This window comes from Rhineura floridana, chromosome 3, assembly GCF_030035675.1.
Source record: "Rhineura floridana isolate rRhiFlo1 chromosome 3, rRhiFlo1.hap2, whole genome shotgun sequence".
Classification (NCBI taxonomy): Eukaryota; Metazoa; Chordata; class Lepidosauria; order Squamata; family Rhineuridae; genus Rhineura; species Rhineura floridana.
This window is the reverse complement of record NC_084482.1, coordinates 165,014,296-165,032,415: the sequence shown is the minus strand read 5'-3', so window position 1 is coordinate 165,032,415 and position 18,120 is coordinate 165,014,296. Positions and strand designations below refer to the sequence as shown.

The 18,120-nt window shown below is 40.6% G+C and overlaps 1 protein-coding gene across 5 annotated transcripts in view; it reads right to left on the bottom strand.

The window, feature by feature from the left end:
* SUMF1 (sulfatase modifying factor 1) overlaps positions 1-18,120 on the bottom strand; it is a 98,141-nt gene continuing 80,021 nt past the window's right edge. For 2 of the 5 annotated variants that reach the window (XM_061618555.1, XM_061618557.1), the window contains 2 exons: positions 9,384-9,443; positions 1-332 (listed from right to left, as the gene is read on the bottom strand). In XM_061618555.1, the coding sequence (XP_061474539.1) occupies positions 219-332; positions 9,384-9,443 (174 nt within the window). In that variant the 3' untranslated portion in view covers positions 1-218. Of the gene's footprint in view, positions 333-1,217; positions 1,338-9,383; positions 9,444-18,120 lie in introns of those variants that run through there. The other 3 variants (XM_061618556.1, XR_009761514.1, XR_009761515.1) reach the window with 3 other exon arrangements.

Below are 18,120 nucleotides of genomic sequence, written 5' to 3'. Positions count from 1 at the left end.
TCAAAATGTCAATGTTCTATTTCCATGAGTACAAATTAAAAGGAAATCCACTCCATTTTTTCCCAGAGATTCATTAAAGTTCCTAGCTAAAATGTTCAGAATTTTCAAGTTTCATCTTTTTTCAGCAAGACATCATCTTTGTCTGAGCTGCATTTTCTTCCTTAAAGCACTTCTTGCTTCAGGTGAGATCTCTCAGTCCTCCACAGCTGCCAGTTTTGTCATTTTAGGTAGTTGGGCAAAGTGTCAGCGGCACAGCGGAATCCCAGGTTCGAAGCAGAGCTGTCAGGAGTGTTTTGGCTTCGGGCTGCACATCGATACCTATAGCAATAGGACTAAGAAGGACAACAGCACCATTACTACAGCTGTCAATTAAAGTGTTCTACTTTATCAGCAGAAAATGCCAATGTACTCTCCACTGGGGAGATGCTATATCAACATTTGTGGTGGCCCAAAAATCATGGTGCCCAAGACAGAAAATCCAAATTAGCATCCCATGATGATGATGATTTAAATGTATTACTTGCCCTTCACCCAGAGGTCCCAGGTGGGCTACAACAGTTTTAAAATACATTATTAAAAACCATTAAAACAACCTAAAATCACATCACACACATAAAATAGGGTGGGTCCTAAAAATATAAATCTCATGTGTCAAAGGCCAGGACAAAGAGACGCATCTTCAGCAGTCACCAAAAACTATACAGTGATATTGCTAGATGCATCTCTGTGGGGACGGAGTTCCACAAACTAGGCACATGTTACCAAATTCTTCCAAGCTACACAGCAAGTGGATTGGACTGTGAAAGACCAACCCAAATTGTGTTTGCATTTTGACAAATTTGTAGGGCAGTACAATATCTCAGAGAGGAGGTCAGGTCTCCTGCTCCCCTAGTGCATTCACTATAGCTGCCCATTTTCCCTGCTTTTTAAAGTTTGATAGAAATATCTGTGGGCTATAGGTATGTTCTTAAACCACAGGGTTTTTTGCCTATTAGTGAATTACATGTATGAATGGTCAATTTCCCTCTCCCACAAGCAGAAGCATCATCATCCGTGGGAACACATAGCCAAGGCAGGTCTGTTTTTCATGCACCTCTTAGCTTGTGATCTGAAACAGCAAATAGGTAACACCTCTAGTATTCTTGGTGATGATATGTTACCATCTTTGAATGAGCTTCTAAGAAGAATTTTCCTTTTATCTTCATTTTACCTTCTTCTAAAGTGCTCCTCCAGAATTTTTTTTCCCTTTTACAATTTTATTCTGTCATTGCTTGTGCCTCCCTTGCAATCGTTTCAATCTCCTTGGGGAGGCCTGCCTTATCATTTGAGAACTGCAGCTGTAAGAGAATGATAGGAGCTTTGTTGCCATAGTGATCTCAGTGCCTTGTAATCCTTCAGCATGTCTGCTGTGACAACATCTACGTGAGACAGCAGGATCTTTGCAAAACAGTGATATCTTTAGAAATTGGAAAATGGTAACAGAGAAATGTCCTCTGTGTTCTACACCTGATGTCCTCAACCACACAGCTAGTAGGGATTCTGGGGTCATGGAATGGACACCTGTTCTGGCATATTTACCCCACACAGTGCTCTCTCTCGCGCTCTCTCTCTCTCTGATATAACTCATATGACACAGACTTTTGTTTCACAGTCTTGCAATTGCCTTTTGTCTCAGAGTATCTAAAAACCTTCAGTTGTATCCAGCTGTGGCTTTGCACTAGAAGAAAACTCTTCTGATTACAGAAGACATAGCATTAAATTTTTGAAGGGCCATAGCTCAGCAGTCAGGCATCAATACTGAGCTAGATGGACCAATAGTCTGATTCAGTGTAAGGCAGGTTCTTATGTTGCCCCTGCCCCCTTCCACTGTAGCCCTCCATGCCCCAAAAAGCTGCTCTTGAGGGCTGGAAGACCCTTGCCACTAGTAATCTAGACAAACGCTGTTGCTCCTGTGTAGTAGGTTTTCATATTCAATACAGCAAAATTTTAAACGTATGTATATATGTATGTATTTATTTATTTTTAAATTTCTATCCCACCCTTCCTCCCAGAAGGAGCTCAGGGCGGTAAACAAAGGACAAAATAGTAAAAACATCTTAAAACATCTCAAAAACATATCTTAAAAAAATCTTTAAAAACATCTTAAAACGCAATTCCAAAACAGACGCAAACTGGGATAAGGTCTCTTCTTAAAAGGCTTATCCAGTTATCCAGTTCCATTCACTAACTAAAGACATAAACCTGCATTTCAGGTGTGTGTATCTCTCTCTCTCTCTCTCTCTCTCTCTCTCTCTCTCTCTCTCTCTCTCTCTCTCTCACTCACTCACTCACACACACACACACACCAATCTGCATTTGATGCAAAGACTAGACCACTGATTTTTCCCCCCTTTTCCTTTTGCCAACAGAAGCTAATCTTGAACGAGTATGCATATTATCATTATATACCATGTGGTATCTTGACTAGAAGCGCAATCTAATGCCTAATCCTGTAGCACATAATCACATGCAAACACACACATACCAACCACATCTGGATCATTCATATCCTATAGCCAGTAACCCCCCAATGGGAGCTTAGATTAATAATGGAATCAACCTTTTTGTCTGAGCTAAAGCCCCAAAAGTTTAGTTATCAACAATATTCTGGTCCTGATCCTTTGTAGGTCAGATCCATACCTAAATTTGGTTTGCCTATGGCCACCTTATTAACTGGTGGCAGAAGACGGAAACTTGCCTAATAAGACAGAAAGTTCTGTTTTCAGTTTTTGGTGTTTCATTATTTGGGCAGCACTACATCTAGAAAAGCCAAACTTTTCTTTATCTGAGTGATTAAACTGATAGGGTCAGCATCTCTTGGGATGCAGGGCATCAAGATGACTTTCCTCATTAAGCGGGAGCAGCCATTTACACTGACCATTCATTTTCCTTTTGCGTTAAAGCTTGGTTTACCTGGGTAAATGGTTACCTTTAAATGAAGATGGCTTAGAACAGAGAGGAACTGACACATGTCAAGGAGAATCTTATTTAATTGTCAGAAAACCTGAGAGAAAGGAAGAACCATACAACTGTGCCCTGGGATTTCAAAAACTACCAGTAAAAGGGTACTTGGCTAATGGCATTAGTATATGCGTAGGAACTACATCAAGTCTATAGGCACCTCTTTAAAGCAACAGAATAATCATTAAAGTAAATGTAACACTATTAAAGGAAACACATTATCTTTGAAGCAACATCTTTAAAGCATCATGAAACAGTTATCAAACCAAGTATTGCGTATAACCAAGTATAACCAACCTATGACAAATCTATTCTTATGATTTGAAGCTTTATGTACTTATTTTGCTTTCAAACCTAGTCATTCTAGTCAACCTAGTCTGTTCGTCCCATGCTTATAATGTTTTGAGAAAAGGTGTACAAAGGTATTATTTACTTGAAACAAAATGGTGGCAGTGGGAAGATAAAAGGAATAATGAAAGCAACTGCTTTTTATTCATGAGAGGAATGGTTAACTTTTTTCAGCCCGAGGGCTGCATTGACAGACAGCCAACCCTCCCAGTGCCACATGATATTGGTAGGAGTAGCCAATGCATCTGTGCACATGAACACAGACTACACACACTCACCATACATACATTACACATACAGATGTGTGCGTGCACACACAAAAATGAGCATTTCCAGCCCTCCCAGCCCCAGTGTGGAGGATACTGCTACTTTTTACTCTTAAAAGAACAAGCAGGGGGCTTTATACATCCCACTTCAGTGCTGTGGTACTTACAGCTGATATCCAAGATGAAAGATCCTTCGAGAAGATCTCTAAAGATCAGTCAGAGAGATCTTTTATCAAGCAGTCAGAGAGCTTATCTCTGATCTCAGCACTGTGGTGATGTCAGAAATAAAAGATCACTCTCTTCACTGGGTGACCTTGGGCCAGTCACTGCCTCTCAGGCTCAGAGGAAGGCAATGGTAAACCCCCTCTGAATACCACTTACCATGAAAACCCTATTCACAGGGTCGCCATAAATTGGGATTGACTTGAAAATGGAAATGGACTGCCTTCAAGTCGATCCCGACTTATGGCGACCCTATGCATAGGGTTTTCATGGTAAGCGGTTTCAGAGGGGGCTTACCATTGCCTCCCTCTGAGGCTGAGAGGCAGTGACTGGCCCAAGGTCATTCAGTGAGCTTCATGGCTATGTGGGGATTCAAACCCTGGTCTCCCAGGTCATAGTCCACCACCTTAACCACTATACCACACTGGCTCTTGGATCGACTTGAAGGTAGTCTATTTCCATTTCTCTTCAGAACAGCCAGGGAGTTTTATCACCCAATCAAACCAAGAGAGAACACTGTGGAGATCAGCAGGCCACTTTTGGCAGTTGGCTGTGGATCAGGACCAGGAATTAGCAACCCCTGATCTATGCTGTACATGGCAGGGATCCTGCATACAACAACACAGTGGTGGGATAAGTAAACCACAGCAAGCTTTCCATGACAAATTGGTGGGAGCTGCAGGATTGCAAGACCCTAGAGCCTCCATGAATTGGTAGGCAGAGGTATGATTGTAAACCAGCCTGCCACAACTGGGCATATGCTTAACTCTCACAGCGAACCAATCAGGACTGACAACCTAATCATATCCATGCTTATTCAGAAATAAGTCACACTAAATGAGTTCAATAGGCCCTACTATGTCCTAAATATAAATAAAGTAGTATCCTTACAAATATGTAATTTTTGTCTAGACTGTGCCTGATATTTGCATTTTGCTCTTTTTGCAAGAGATAATTTTAAAATCATGGCATAAACTGCAAACTATAATGTTAAATGGGGTACTGGCCAAAAGTGTGATGTCGGAAAATATACAGCAATACAAATGCTAGGTTTGTGTGATGGATGCTTTTTAGAGGCAGATCACTTTTACCTGTTAAACTTGGATATGAAGTTAAACAAACAGAAGACATCTTTTGACAGCAAGGCAAAATGATGTGTTAGTAAAGGGACTTCTTATCATAATACCCTGTCAGTTTCTCTGTTGATCTTTTTTTTTTTACTTTCACACCTAAACTGTGTTTATTGATAGTAAAACACAAAGAATAAATCTGCATTTAAGAACTCTAAGCAAACTTATAATTTGACCTCTAACATTTCTAACTAGAGAGATGAAATCTTCTGTACAGTTGCTATACTGATACAAAAGGGGTTCTGAAGAGTCATGAATTTGAAGAAAGTCTCTTGGCTTATTTCAGAGTCAACTGAGTGTAAGCTAAAGAGACTCACCCATCTTTCCTATAGATTTACTTTTATCTTACCAATGCTACATCTAAAACCCTGGACATGGACAGGCATTGGGGAAATAATATTTGGTAAATGCTCTGCACTGCTTAGCTATACTTTCTGTTCCTGAGATCACACATAACTTTTAACATCCTTTAAAATAAAATAAAAAAGAAAAAGAAAAAAAAGCCTGTTATCTTCAGTAGCCTCTAAAATGGGCCATATTACTCATCTGTAAAGAAAACCGTTAACCCATTTTAATTTAATCAAATCTGCTAATTAACGTGTGACATTGATTTCACCCCTAAATAAAACCAGCCTAGGACATGTGATCTGAGTGTAGGAGTGTAGGAAATGTAAGCTTCTTATGGAGGATAAGTTATAGATGAAAATGTTAGTGTGTAATAAATAGGACCTTTCAAAGCACCCTAGAAAAAGAAAAAGATAAGTACAATAAGATTAATTTTTAATTAGAATAAATTAAATTGGGGTCATCACTGTGGGTTGGATTTTTGCAAGAACTTTGCTGTGTGTTGCACTGGAAGTTAGCGAACTGATTGTGGATAGATGTGCATGGATTTCCTGTTAAAGCTAATCAAGAAGTGTTTCATATCAATTAGTGGTTGCTAAGACAGTACAATTTGTTTGTTTATAATCATATTGTCTTCAATTTTCCAGAGTCTTTTTTTAAAGTATCTTGAACAACTATCCCCAAAACTTTCATACTTAAGATAAGAACAATATAAGGGCAAACTGCTTCACTGCCTTTTCTCTGTATTTAATTTTTCATCATAAGGCAGGGATGGGAACCTTGTAGCCCTCCAAATGTTATTGGACTCCTGTTCCCATCATCCCTGACCATTGGCTACGCTGGCTGAGCTAGTGGAACTTGGAGTTCAACAACATCTTGTGAGTTGAGGGTTCCCCATTTCTGTCATGAAAATGGCTAGTTCAGCTCTATGGAAAATAAGCTTCATAAAGTTGATCAGAGATGCTACTATCTTAAATTTAGCATTGTGCTTGAAATGGCTTACATGCCTACCTGCAGTATCTTTCTAGACCAGAATTTTAAAAAGAAATGGGGGGGGGAGACAATTAAGCAAGAGTTTTAGCTAAGACTTCCTCTTGGTTTCTTCATTTTTTCTGAAGTTAAGTTAAAACAGATTTCAACATCCAAGTTTGGGTGTGAGGTACTATAAGGTCAACGGAGGTCTCTATCTAATTATATAGGTCCTGCAGAATATGACTCTTCATCATCATATAAATAGCTAGCATTCTTATTTTGGATGCCTAAAAACTAAATTAGGCAAAACTGAGAGATGCTGAATCAAAAAAGCAGGCCATCAATTAAAAAAAGCTTTCAGTTGCTCATTACATCTCTAGCAACCTAATCTCTGGTATAGTCTCATAGCCAGTGCCATGATGACATCAGTCCTATCAAATAAAGTGAAGAATAAGTCAAGAATATTACACATACGGTTGGTTAGCAGCCCACATTATATCCTGCTGGAAGACCCAAAGTTACAAGGGATGCACAGGAAACCTTTTGAAAAAGACAGTGCAGATGACCTTGGTCCTTCAAGGTCAGGGAGTCTGTTTCAGCATTTATATACAAGCATATGTGCATGCACTTATACACAACCACAAACAGCTCCCTCCTTCAACAGTGCTGCAGATCAGCCTGCCAGGGACCCAGAGTCAGATTCCTCTTCTTCAGGGGATGAGATTGAGGACTCTGAACCAGAAGGGGAAGGGCATGCAAGACCAGCCCCAGAAGTGTTTACACCAGACAAGTTTGTGGAGCAAATGTCCCTCCGGCCCAGGGTTGTGGCAGTGCTCTCCTAGGACTTGGAGAACTCTATTGCAGAATCCACAGTAAAACCAGAGGCTCTCCTACTCCATCACAGTAGGAGACTACAGGAGTGAGCTGGAACCCTTTAATTACACTTTCCAGTGCAGGTGGGGCAAACAATTAGGATGTAGCTGCTGCTGCTTTATAAGGCTCAGTCTGTTTGCTGCTGAAGCAAGCTCTGCATTCCTATAGCACACCCCAGGCCTTGCCTTACTGCAGAGGACACAGCCCTACAAACCGAGTCTTCACTGTATTTGTTCAACAATTTGGGGTGTATTTGCCTGAAGTCGTTCCATTAACACAAGGACTTCCATCTGCATAATGGGACTTCTCCCTGTGCCTCCCCAAATCTGTTCTGGGTTTTCCCTCAACCCTCTGGAGCAGATTTGGGAAGCATGGGGGAGAGGTATGGGGAGTGAATGTCCTATTGTGCAGGCAGATGCCCTTGTGCTCAACAGGATGATTTTGTTGGATACCACCATTTGTATCTTGTATATACTGTACAGAAACATACACACTCAATAAGATACTAAGACCCCAGGTAAATAAAATTCTCTTCACTCAGAGCCAAAAAACTAGCAAACTAAGGCACCACCATTTATAAAGCCCTCTGAAGGCAACAGCAGTCATAAGGACCTACCCTGTGTTTTGTGCTGTTTGTGATTTTAAGTCATTTTTCATTTTTTTTAATGATGTATTTTAAATGACTGTAAACCACCCTGGGACCTCAGGGTGAAGGGCGGATAATAAATTAAATTATTATTATTGTTGATGTCATTGTTATTAGTAACAATAGCAGCAACAACAAAAAAGGACTTCTAATACTGATCTTAAAGACTAGGTGGGTTCATATTTATATCAACTTTGGACTATAGAGCATATAGTTAAACATTTAACATTCACTAGCATAAGATGTGGTAACGGCTACCAACTTCAGTGGCTTTTAAAAGGGGCTTAGACAGATTCATGGAGGACAAAGCTATCAATGGTTTTTAGTCATGCCGGCTTACAGTCTCCAGGATCAGAGATAGTGAGTCTTTGAATACCTGTTTCTGAGAATTACAAGTGGGGGAGGGCTATTGTGAATATGCCCTGCTTGCAGGATTTCCATGGGCATCTGGCTGACCACTGTAGGAAGCAGGAAGCTGGATTAGATCGATCAGCAATGGGGCATCTCCAGTCTGTGGGCCTAATAAGGATAACAGGTATCCCCATTTGGCCAAGCCATGCCCATCTGCTATACATCTGATGTGACATCAGGCACAAGAAAAGTATACTGTAGATGCAGCTGGGCTAGGGTTACCATCCCTGGATCATTTCAAAAAGAGTACATTTGACTTTGATAAGTGAAAAGTAAGAGTATGCTGTTTTACCATCTCAAAAAGAGTACATGTACTCTTAAAAGAGTACGGCTGGTAACCCTAAGCTGGGCCAAAAAGGAGCTTGCAAGCACTGCTGATCAGCTGATCTGTGGCACTTGCAAAGGCCAGGAGTTGCATAGAGCTCTGTGAGGCACTCTGAAGCCCTGATTATCAGCTGATTATCAGGGCTTTAAAGTGCTGCACAAAGCTCAATGCTATGCAAGCTCTGACAAGCAGGGCTCTATACAAGCACGAATGATCACCTGATTGTCAGTGCTTAAAAGTGCTGTGTAGGTGAAATTGGGTCACCTGACAACACTGTGACATCAGGTGACTGACAGGTGGGTGGCCTTGCCTACCTGTCAAACTTATCCTGTGAGGGGGTGGGGAGATAAAGGTCCTGTCTGCCTGCCAGATCCAGTTCCCCACCACTAAGATAGGTCTTTGGTCTGATTCATCAGGGCTCTTATATTTTTATGCAGTTGCATTTGAAAAGCCCCTAGTAGCTGTTCGATTTAGAAACGTACTGTATGACACCCTTAAAAACTCCTAAAGTGCCAGCAGTTGTGTGGGTTGGCCACTGGAGTAAAAAGAAAATTATAAAGTTCCTCCATATCTAACAATGTGAAAGTGGGACAGCTAAATTGCCCTCAAGCTAAAATTAGGAGACAACCAATTTTTATCTCAGCTAATATAAATGGGAATTTTCATTAACCGTTCATTGCACTTTTTCAATTTGTCCCTTCATGAGTACTTCTAAAGTTGCTGTCTTCAGATGTACCCCATGATATGTAATTCTGTTTGTGTTGTTTTCTCTTATTAATTCTCATGCATGCAAATAAGAACCTGTACATACTAACATCAGATTGACAACTGCCTTTTAGTATTACCTTATGGCACATGTAGGATCCACCTTTCTTCACTCGGTCAGTCCCTGTCGGTGGTCCTTTCTGTGGATGGAAAAATATCGATCATTTGTATAAAGCTAGAAGCAAATGCCAATTAACAGAAAGGTAAAAGGAAATTAGAGACAGAAAAGTGGATGCATGTGTGTTAGAATCCTTAAGCCAACTACAGCTGCTTGAAAATAATTGCATTGTGCAGGACTAGAAGACAATCCAGTGTAATTGCTCCAGCCAAAGAGCAGGAATGACTGCATCAGTTTCTAATTGATGCTTTCTTCTGTTAAGTCTGCAGCATGCTATTTCAGTTTCCCTGGATAAGTGTATAATGTATTGCTAAGAGCCTAGAGACAAGAATGAAAGCATGATGATAGACTGAAAATGTATAGCAATTATCAGGATTGTGTCCAACTTGTTTCACCCCTACAGTATATAGCTGTAAGATTTATGCCAGTTTAAGAGACACATCCCTGGGGTACATTCATCTATTTTGGGGTATCTCATATCCCTGCAAGGTGTGTCAATATCATAATATGTCTTGGGGCCTGAGCAGCATATAGACCTCACCTTCCTTCCTCTTTCAGACAGAAAAAAATACTCAAATTAACTATCCCATGTTTAAATGGATATTGTAGAGCTAGAAAAAGTACAGAAATGGCAAAGCAAAATGGTCAAGGAACAATTCTCCTATAAGGAAAGGTTACAACATTTGGGGCTTTTTAGCTTAGAGAAAAGGCAAGTAAAGGTGGACATGATAGAGGTGTATAAAATTATGCTAGGTATGGAGAAATGAGAGGGAGAAATTTTTCTTCTAACGCTGTAACTCGAGGACATCCAATAAAATGTAATGTTGGAACGTTCAGGACACACAAAATAAAGTTACTTCTTCATACAGCACATAGTTAAACTATGGAATTTGCTCCCACAAGAGGCAGTGTTGGTCCCCAACTTGGATGGCTTTAAAAGAGGATTAGACAAACACATAGAGCGTAAGCCTATGAGGGGCTACTAGCCATGATAGCTATGTCCTGCCTCCACTGTCAGAGGCAGTATACCTCTGAATTTTGGGGATCGCAGCTGGAGGAGCACAGTTGCACTCAGGTCCTACTTGTGGGCTTCCCTTAGGTGTATGGTTGGCCACTATGAGGACAGAATGCTGGACTAGATGAACCATAGGCTTGAGCCAGCAGGGCTCGTATTATGTTCTTAAACAGAGTGGTTCTGGGGCAGTTTTGAAACATTTCAAAAGTACTTCATTTAAACAAACACCAAATTGTTAAAATCCTGGGCAGCCACTATTCTATCACCACCCTGCCTGCCTGCCTGCCTGCCTGGGGGAAGGGACATGGAAAGACTATTGAGGGACAATTGTATAGCTGGTAATCCAATTTCTACTGGGCAAAACACCCCAATCCTCAACGCTTATTGCAGGGATAAGAATCTTTCCCTAGGATTTATCAGGTGCAAATCTTTTAGCGTTTTGTGCTGTGATTCAATAAAGATTACAGGTTAAGCAGTACATAACTAAATCCTGTATGCAGTTTAATTAATAAAGAATTAAGGTTTAAAAGGACTCATTCACCTGAAAAACATACTAGGCAGAAACTGTAATATTCAACCACTTTTACAATTAATCTTTAGCTACCTTAATTCTGCCATTTGGGGTATGATGGGTAGGCTCTGTGCTGTTTTTTTAAATCCAGCATTCTGCAGGAAAGTAACCCAAATGCTGCACCTAAAATAGCTAAGCTGTACAACCTGTGCAAATAATGCAAATTAAATGAACTGGTAAAATTATATTGTTTTATTGCTTATATTATATTTCTGGTGCTTTTTTTAAAAAAATTGAGACATTATTACTATCTCAAAGATAGATTTAATGGATAGTACAGGATATGAACCTTTTAGTAAATAAATCCGATTATATTTTTATGGTTTATTTGGCTTCTGGTAGCCAACACGGAGGTGGAAAGAGCAACATAGAACACTAAATCCCTAAGCACTGGAAATCTGACAAAAGAGCAACAGGCCCCTGCCTGCTTTGGCTCCTGGGACCCTCAGAGAGCTCTGCAGCCCTGGGGGACAGTAGCTTCCAGGAACCTGCCAAAGGGCGCTATCTAAAGGAAATTACCATTGCTGGGAACTTCCAATTACATGTAGAAAACAGTGATTTGGAGCTGAGGGGAATTGGTGTGGGAATACTGTAGAACTGAAAAACGTACAGAAAAATGGTGACCAACATGATCAAGGGGCTGGCATAACAATGAGGAAAAGTTGCAACATTTGGGGCCTTTTCATTTAGAAAAAAAAGGAGAGTAATGGGCAGACAGGACAAAACAGAGGTGCATAAAATTATGCATGGTGCAGAGAAAGTGGAGAGACAAAAGGTTTCTCCCTGTTTCATAACTGTAGAACCCTGAGTCATCCAATGAAGCTGAAGGGTGGGAGATTCAGGACAGACAAAAGAAACTCTTCTTCACACTTCTTCACACGGTGCATGAACTACGGAACTTGCTATGAGAAGATGTGGTAATGGCCACCAACTTGAATAGCTTTAAAAGGGGATTAGACAAACTCATGGCTATTGAAGACTACCAGCCATGATGGTGTGTACTACCTCCAGTACCTGAGACAGTATGTGTCCAAACACCAGTTGCTGGGGAGTACAAGGGCAGAGAGTGCTGTCCTGCTTTTGGGGTTCCCATAGGCATCTGGTGGGCCACTGTGGGAACAGGATGCTGGACCAGATGGGCCTTTGGCTTGATCCATCAGGTCCCTTCTTATGTTCTGGAAAATCATGTATTGTTTCCAGTATTTCTGGGAACTCTACAGAGGCACAATACGGCTGCATGATAAAACTTAAAAACAAAAACACTTGAGTCTGAAAGAGCATCAGTATCTGTCTTTGCTTGTGGTTCGTTGGTTTGTCTTCCACATCACTGTAAACACGAAGTTCATGATTTCAACACTGCAGGTGACCAGCCTGCTTCAGCCATCACTGACACCAATGGAAGAGGGGAAGTTGTGGTTCAAGCAGGGCTCCTGAGCTATAGTCGTCAGAGTAAGAGGAGGGCAATGTGATGTCTATGGGCCAGAAATGTACTAACATAAAGGGATCCTCTTATGTAAGTAGTTGGTTTGGTCTGCATATCTGGGGCTGGCCTTGCAGGCAATTCCACCTCCTACTCTGAATCCCCAGGCTCTTCCCCTGAAGAAGGAGAGTCTGACACCAGGGTCAAGACACCTCTCTAGCTTCAGAGGAAACTGCCTACACACTTTCAAGCCTACCTTCAGTCAAATGGTCTAGATAAAAGAATTAACACACTCACATATTTATTATATTTATACCCCACCCTTCCTCAGAAGAGGTCAGGACGGCCTACATCAGTGGTTCCAAACCTTTTTTCTTATGGACAATTTGAAAATTGCTGAGGGTCCTAGTGGACGACTTAATGATTTTTCTGCCTGTTGTAGCAATTGTAATGCACTGTGCTAGATGCTGTATAATTTTTAACTGTATTTTTATTGCTGCTTTTATTTCCTATATATTGTATTTTATCGTATTACAATTTGAATTCCATAGATTTCAAACAGCAATACTATAAAATACAATATAAGAAATAAAAGAAGCAATAAAAATACAATAAAAATCAGTATGAATATTTAATGCAACGGATGTGCACCTGAATGAAGCTTGTAGACCAGGAACTTCTGGTTTAATGACTCCTCCCGCCACCATTTCATCTTCAGAACAAACTTGTGAGGTAGATTGGACTGGATTGATAGGGTGTAACTGGCCCAAGATCACTCAGAAAGCATCATGGCTAGATGAGGGTTTGAACCGGAGTCTCCTTAGTCTTTGTCTGGCACCCTAACCAAAAACCAGAAAGAATGGGGAATTCTGTTCCCACTACCATATTCCAAGGTTTTTTTTTCCTTCTCTGCTTGTTCAGAAGAATTACAGAATACACAGAACACTGGTACAGGGATGGCTGGGAGAGAAAGTCAGTATTTTCTATAAAAGAGTTACTTAAGGGTTGTCTCAATGTTAGTTATACTCAGGGTAAGCCCACTGAAATTAATGGATCTATGGTAGTCATGCCCATTAATTTCAATGGGTGACTAAAGTTGGACACAACTCTTAACGTCACCCATAGCTTCAAGTTCATCCTATTGGTTTCAATCACCACAGTGATATCTTGAGAACACATGGGCCAAGCAAAAGTGCTTCTAGAAGTGCTTGTAGTTCTCAGGCTCTGTGTTCTTTAACCTCGCTAATACAGTTCTGGCAGTTCTGTCCCCAGATGCCATAAAGAAACCCCCCCCCATCAAACTGTGAAGAAAATGTGAAAAGGTATCTGCCCACTGCCTGAACAGGCTTCCCTGAAGCAACATTGTATAGACAACAAAAAGGGTGACTGAAAATCCGATAAGCATCTTTGAAACACTGAATGTACCCTGATGTTGGAGCAGCTAGTCTTATGCTACTGGAAGTAGAGGACCCGGTCTAAAAAGTATTCCAGTCTCCGATTTTACAAAGGGCTTCTATCTTGTGCTTCCCCAACTACAGCATGTGCTCAGGATTATGAAAGGATAACCAATGCTACTAAAGCACAAATACAATTAGTGGGGGGATTAAGCCCCCTCTCCCCCCAGCTATTAATTATATGAAGCGAACGCAAGAGAAGAGTGAAGGGTTTTGGCAGCTAAGCATGAATTAAAGTGAAAATTGCAGGCTGCAAAATGGGATTTGTACATAGCAATACATTACTGGAATTTCTTGAGATGTAACCTCTTCAGGCCATCTATTGCATTACACAGCATTGTCCCCTTAATGGAATCCTCTTTCAAGTACAAACAGTACTTCATTACAATTGAGGGAATTCACTAGTTAGTGGAAAAGATCCATCCTAATAGAGGCCCGCCCTCTGCTTGTAGGTATTTATTTATTTAGCTCCAAATATGCTTCTGTGACTCATTCTCTTTCTACACATACCCTGGCCTGAAGTAGAATACTTAGGGGCTAGTTATGAAGTGGTTTGCCATTTTTTAAAAAACCCCTCAAACATAGATCTTAAAACACATACCAATAAATTCTAAGAATTATACCAAACCCTTAAAAGTTGGCCTAAATTCAGGAGTGCAACAGCCACCGGAGATTTGCATCTACCATTATATTTTGTCGCCATAGGCAAGTGTGGGACTGATTGCCCTAACCACATAATTTTTCCAAATGTTTTTTCTTATAGGATTTCAAAATGCTTGAGTGTCCAATTAAAGCAATTTACCATATACACTTTGAAAGGCTGTCAAATGCTAAAATCACGACGTAAGGAATATGATAAACACCACCATTGAATTTATGGTCCTAAGAAAGGAGACTCTCTACACTAAAAGCCCAGTTCAAAGCAACTATTCATGAGAGTGGATACTTGCAACATATCTGCATTGGTGTAGCTCTGTCACAAGGCAAACCGTGTGTACAAAGCAATTTCAATCATGCTGCCAATACACACACACACACCCCAACATACACGGTTAGATTGTACACAGTGTCACAAAGTAGTGGCCTGAATAGAGAACCTATTTGTTTTTCGGCTGGTCTTTATTTGAAGTGGAGTGACAGATGGGTTTCACATATCAGTCATTCCTATCTGGATGATCAGCCTACAGTTAAAAGGAACCTGAGAAAACAGGTTGCTTCTGAAACACGTTTTACTGACATAAACCCTGACAGAATCATTTAGATAAAAATACTTTTAAAGGTATGGGCTTCTCTTGTAAACGAAAAACAACAACAACTGGTCTTGGTGTATTAACTGAGTTACACAGGAAGCACTGCTAGAACAAAATTATATATAAAAAATTATATAAAAATCATATACTGTACATATGAAGTACTGAGCCACACACACATCTATCCTCCTGAGGATATGTTTAAAATTCAGTTTGCTTTTTTTTAAAAAAAACTTTTTTATGTGTTGTCATTTTATTTTATTTGGATTTTTATGCTGTTTGGGGTCAAATTAATGGTTTTCTTTTATATATGAATAATAAAATCACAAAAGCTACAGCGAAACTTCACAGCCTTCAATAAAAAGTGATCATTAGGGTGGCCAGGTGGAAAAAAAGAACAGGGCTTCTGCACCTTTAAGACTAGTGTAGAAGAGAGGATTTTAGCAGGCATAGCTTGTCATACCAATCACCTCTACTGAAATTCCCTCTATTTTGCTCCTGGCAACCTTACTGATCACTCTTCTAGAAGATTCTTAGATGTTGATGAGCCCAAAGGTAATCAAGTTCCACAATTTCAAAGAAGAATTTAAGGACCCTCATTAGGTCCCTCTGGACTTTGGACACAGATGGCATAATTAAGAGGCTCATCCACTCAAATGTCAGAAAATACAATAGTTACACAACAGGCAAAAGGGCAGTCACTGTAATATACAATGCCCAGCCTGATATTCTTCAGTCTTCATGCACTATAGAACAATAAACTAGCAAAACAGGGCAACTAACAATGGTTGAAAAGATATGAATAAGGAGTCAGATTAAAGCACAGCACAGGGCATGTAGATTGGCAGTCTTGCCTATCTCTCTTTAACAAAGGGCACAAGATAAAATTCAGGCTGCAGTGTCTGATATTTCCCTAGCCATTAGCTCAGCTGTTGTGATGTCACAGAAGCTTATCAGTCAGACTTCTAGCTTCTTTTAAAAAAAACATGAGCCTGTCACTATCAGTGGATTTGCTGTGATGTCATCTTAACAAGCATTAACATTCTGACTAGTCAGGGGATGAAAAATGCCAGCCCAAATGACCTAAAAGATGCTGTATGCCAGCATTCTCCAAGATGATGCCCTGCAGATGTTGGGACTGCAACTCAAATTGGCTTTGTAGTCCAAAACATCTTGGGGAAGACTGCTGTATGTTGTTGGCAAATATTAGCACAGAAAGGCAGAACAACTGCAGTAGTAAGCAGCCGATCACTGCTTTCATAGGACTCTCTAAGGCAGCCTTTCCCAACCAGTGTGCCTCCAGATGTTGCTGGACTATAATTCCCATCTTTCCTGACCATTGGCAATGCTGGCTGAGGCTGATGGGAGTTGTGGTCCAACAACATCTGGAGGCACACTGGTTGGGAAAGGCTGCTCTAAGGAAAAGAGACACAGCTGCTTTCCTACCCTACCCCTGAGGGTAAGAATAAAAGAAGTACAAGTGCAGCTTTCATTTTGCTTGAGACAGAACTAAGCCCCTTCCCCATTCATGCCCACTGTTGTCTCCAGTTGCAATATTTACTAGAATTGACCTCAAATTCCACCCAAACTAGAAATCAGTGGTGATTTGGGAGCAGAGTTATTTCAAAATAACCAGTAGATCCAGCAGGTTCCTCCATCACTGGGTTCTCAATGTCTGGTCCTATACAGAGGCCCCTATGTACCATATGTGTAGTGTATTATTATATCAAGCACTGAATCAAGTTCCCTCCTAAGTTTATATATGCAGGTTAAGGTCATGAGAAGCTAATATTTGCTTGTGCTTGTACTTTCCTGCTTGTTTGCCTTCAGTCACAATGAAAGCCTAGAAATTAGACTGGCTAGGACTGATTTAAGAACATAAGAACAAAGAAGAGCCTGCTGGATCAGGCCAGTGGTCCATCTAGTCCAGCATCCTGTTCTCACAGTGGCCAACCAGGTGCCTGGGGGAAGCCCGCAAGCAGGACCCGAGTGCAAGAACACTCTCCCCTCCTGAGGCTTCCGCCAACTGGTTTTCAGAAGCATGCTGCCTCTGACTAGGGTGGCACAGCACAGCCGTCACGGCTAGTAGCCATTGATAGCCCTGTCCTCCATGAATTTGTCTAATCTTCTTTTAAAGCCATCCAAGCTGGTGGCCATTACTGCATCTTGTGGGAGCAAATTCCATAGTTTAACTATGCGCTGAGTAAAGAAGTACTTCCTTTTGTCTGTCCTGAATCTTCCAACAATTGAAAGAGAGAGACTAAGATTCCTATTTGAATGGCTGTGGCATCTCCTAAAGACCTACTGATTATATGCCATTATGTATGTGCTATTAATTTCTTGTAATTATTAAGTACCAGCTTGCCACTGTACAAGCACAGACTTAAAAATAGATCTCTGCCTGAAAAGGGCTTACAATCTAGCTCAGACAAAGGAGACCAACATTAGGAGGGACAGAGGTTAACACACATTATAAATACAGTTTAGTTGTGCAATAATCCTGGGGAAAAGGAATTGCTGAAAGTCTGAAAAACTAGGTTGGGCTCTAAGGGTAGAGTGGAAAATAGATATGGAAGACGAACTGAAATACTTTAAAGAGCTGGAAAGATTGGTGGATGAAGAAAGGGTGAAAAGATAAGAGAAAAAAGGTTTGGGGGTTGGATGTTACGAAAGATGAAAGAATACTTTTGTTGGGTAAATAGAAGTGTTTTTTTTAAAAAATCCCAGAAAGCAAAGTGGAACAGAAAACTTCCACATGGCCATTTATTGTGGACTTGGTAGTGCTCATGCATGCAAGTTTTCTGCATCATCCTCATCAAAATGCCATTCCACCCACCCCCAATTTAATCCAGATTTACACTTTCCTGTGTTTTTTGTTTTGACTTTTTTATTTATTGGCTTTTCTATGAAAACAGCACATTTGAAAAACAGGAAAATAAAATGGGACGGCATTTTGATGAGAACAACATTGTGTGGACATTGTACAAAC